The 3,058-nt window shown below is 46.4% G+C and overlaps 1 protein-coding gene across 1 annotated transcript in view; it reads left to right on the top strand.

The window, feature by feature from the left end:
• Positions 1-335: 335 nt before the first annotated feature.
• The window catches only part of LOC102873331 (biorientation of chromosomes in cell division protein 1-like), a 10,514-nt gene continuing 7,791 nt past the window's right edge, over positions 336-3,058 (top strand). Inside the window, exon 1 of the mRNA XM_006884361.1 lies at positions 336-620. Within this exon, the coding sequence (XP_006884423.1) occupies positions 393-620 (228 nt within the window). The 5' untranslated portion in view covers positions 336-392. The remainder of the gene's footprint in view (positions 621-3,058) is intronic.

Here is a 3,058-nt window from a genome sequence, read left to right as displayed (position 1 = left end):
TGACGCAACAAGGAACGCGCCAGGTATCGAGAGAAGAGGTCGAGCCTCTGCAACCGCGTTTGCGGCTTGAAGACACGTTTTACCTGCCGCCTTTTCCGCCGCCTACTTTTCCGCCACCGCCTACTTTTCCGCCACCGCCTCCCTCGCCCCCTCCGCCTCCCTCGGCCCCTCAACCTCCCTCGCCCCCACCGCCGCCACCCTCATCGCCATTGTTGCCGCCGTCCCCATCACCATTACAACCGCCGCCACCTCCACTGCCCCCTTCGCAGTTTGCTCCGTTTTCTTTACTTCTTTGGGACTCAACTCATCCGTTACCGGCTGAGCCGGACCCAGGGCTTCTGCTCTGGAGAAGAAACCTTATTCGGTCTCTCTCGCAGAGCCAGGGCCCAGCCATGGCTGATGGTGGCGGGGGGACGGGCGCGGTGGGTGGAGGCGCAGGCCAGGCCTCCGTGGGGCCAGCGTCTGGCTCATCGGGGGCCGGCGTGAGCGGCGGCCCCATCAACCCGGCCTCATTGCCCCCAGGTGATCCGCAGCTCATCGCCCTCATTGTGGAGCAACTCAAGAGCCGTGGCCTGTTTGATAGCTTCCGCAGGGACTGCCTGGCCGACGTGGACACCAAGGTAGCTGAGACAGCCAGGCCCTGGGCTTGACTGGGCATGAGGCTGCCAGTGTTGCATGCCACCTTGGTTTTCTCAAAACCAGGTCCATTTCTGTCTAATCGGTTCTCACTCACAGCAACCTTATAGGGCAGAGTAGAATAACCGCTGTAAGATTTCCAAGGTTGCAGACTTTACAAAAATGGGCTGCCAGGTCTTTCTCCTGCAGAGCAACTGTTGACTTGGGAACACCTACCATTACTCTAACGACGAAGCATTAACTGCACCACCAGGGCTTCCTGGCTTTGCTGAAACTGAGAGTGAAAACAAAAGATAACTTTTAAATCTCAACGCTAAGCTGTAAGACTTCGTGGGGTCGGTGCAGAGTCACGGTCATGAGTATTTGAACTGTGGCTCTGCAGTGAACTCGCGTGTCAAAGTGTGAGGATGGCACAGGATAGGGCAGGGTTCAGATTTCTTGTTAATAGGATCTCTATGGGTTATACTGACTCCATTGCACCTAACAACAACCCATCACTTTAACTAGCTGTATGATTTTGGCCTTCTTAGAACTTTGCAGGGACACACAGGAATCAATGTTTGTTGCAGAACCCCAGTTGTGCCATTCTGGAGATGAAACTCTTTTAAAACCCTGAATAACAACTCTAAATCTGTTAGGAACAGTGAAGAGGACCAGGTAGGAAAGCAAGAATGCTTTAGAGTTTCAGTCAGTTCTCTAGTCACCACTCAGTGCTAACATTCAGGGCAGTGGTTTGATCCTAGCTCTCCATTTGCTCTTTTGCTCTGGCCCTTTGATTTGCAAACTTTGCCATGCAGTTGAAGTCAGCTGTTGGAGAATCAGCACCCTTATGTTGTATCCCATTACTGATTAAAAGGGATATGTTTATTTAAAAAATCTCATGCCATAGGCCAATACCCAGTTAAATGAAACTTCAGTTTATTTCATTGCCAAGGTTTGGTAGGATTCAGTGATATATAATATGTATAAAATGTAAGTCACTTAATTGCTGGGATGTTCATTTTCTCTTTTTCCAAAACTTAAGCAGAACCAAGCTTAACATTTTGGACGCTCTGCTGCTGGCTATATTCCTGTAAAGCAGAAACTCCTTTATCATCCAGTCCATTCGAATTCATGACAGCCTGCCTTCAGGTTTACAAAGCTGTCAGTCTTCATGGGAGCAGACTGCTTCATCTTACTCCGAAAAAATAGCTTGTAGATTTTAATTTCTTGGCCTTTTTTGTCATCAGCCCAACATATAACATGCTATGCCACCATGGCTGATTTTTCCACTTTACACCTTCGGTGGAAATCTTATTGCCTGTTAAGAAGACTGTGATTTGAAAATTAAACATAAGGAGGGAAGTGCTGGTGATCTAGTGGGTAGGGAGCTGCACTGTCAATTGCACGCGGTTTGTATCCATAGGTTGCTCCTCAGGAGAAAGGTGGATAATGTCTTCCCTGCCATTTACAGCCTCTGAAAACCCTCTGAAGTGTCAGCTATAAATTCGTTTCTACTGGACAACAGTGAGAAATCTGTAACCTGTTTGTTTACCAAATGTTATTTGACCAATAACATGCCAGTGAACCTATCTCAAAAGTTCATGTTCTAGGCTAAAAAAAACTTAGAGGTAGACCAGATACTGTATGTAGTAAGTTCTGCATAGTGTTTTTCTTCTCCACAGTAAGCCCTTGTTAGAAGTGCTATCCCAAAAGCCAGTTACTTGGTTTTCTCTATTTAAGCAGTCTAGATACCATATAGGGATTTTGGTGGCGTGGTACGTAGGGAGTTTGTCCTGCTAACCTGATAGCCACACCTCCCTGGTCTCAGTAGGTTTTGTGTGTCTTAATCAGCATGGTTCATCCATGTGATTGGGGAGAGAAATCCCAAAGCTGCTGAGAAGTAGGAGATTAGAAGACAACCAGATATATATTGGGTATCAGTCAAGTCAGTTCTAATTTAGTGTCAGAGTCAAAAAGTTCCCTACAAGATTTTCAAGGCTGGTGGCACAGTGATGAAGTAAGTGCTGGCCTGCTAACCTGAAGGCTAGTAGTTTTAATCTGCCAACAGCTTTTTGGGAAAAATATGTGCTAGTCTCTTCCATAGAGATTTACTACCTTGGGAACCCTAAGGGGCTGCTCTCCTCTGCCCTGTAGGGTCACTTTAGATCAGGATCAAGCTGCTGATAATAATAGGTTACCCTTACAGGATTGGATCTCCTGATCCCATTCTTTCCCTCACAGAAGTGTTGGATATATTAGAACCACTAGCCTTTAAGTTAGCAGCCAAATACTTAACTATGACACCACCAGCAATCCTTGCAGCCTCTTACACTGCAGATGTTAACTGGTGTTTTAATTCCCAAGGACTGTGCTTTTTTTTTTTTTTTTAGCTTTTAATGAACTTTCGTCTTTATTTTTTTTTTTAAAAAAAAAGAAAACC

The sequence above is a fragment of the Elephantulus edwardii genome, unplaced genomic scaffold (assembly GCF_000299155.1).
Source record: "Elephantulus edwardii isolate Elephantulus edwardi_28Jun2011 unplaced genomic scaffold, EleEdw1.0 scaffold00033, whole genome shotgun sequence".
Taxonomy (NCBI): Eukaryota; Metazoa; Chordata; class Mammalia; order Macroscelidea; family Macroscelididae; genus Elephantulus; species Elephantulus edwardii.
Note: the sequence above shows the minus strand (reverse complement) of the source record. Positions and strands in the feature narration are given on the sequence as shown.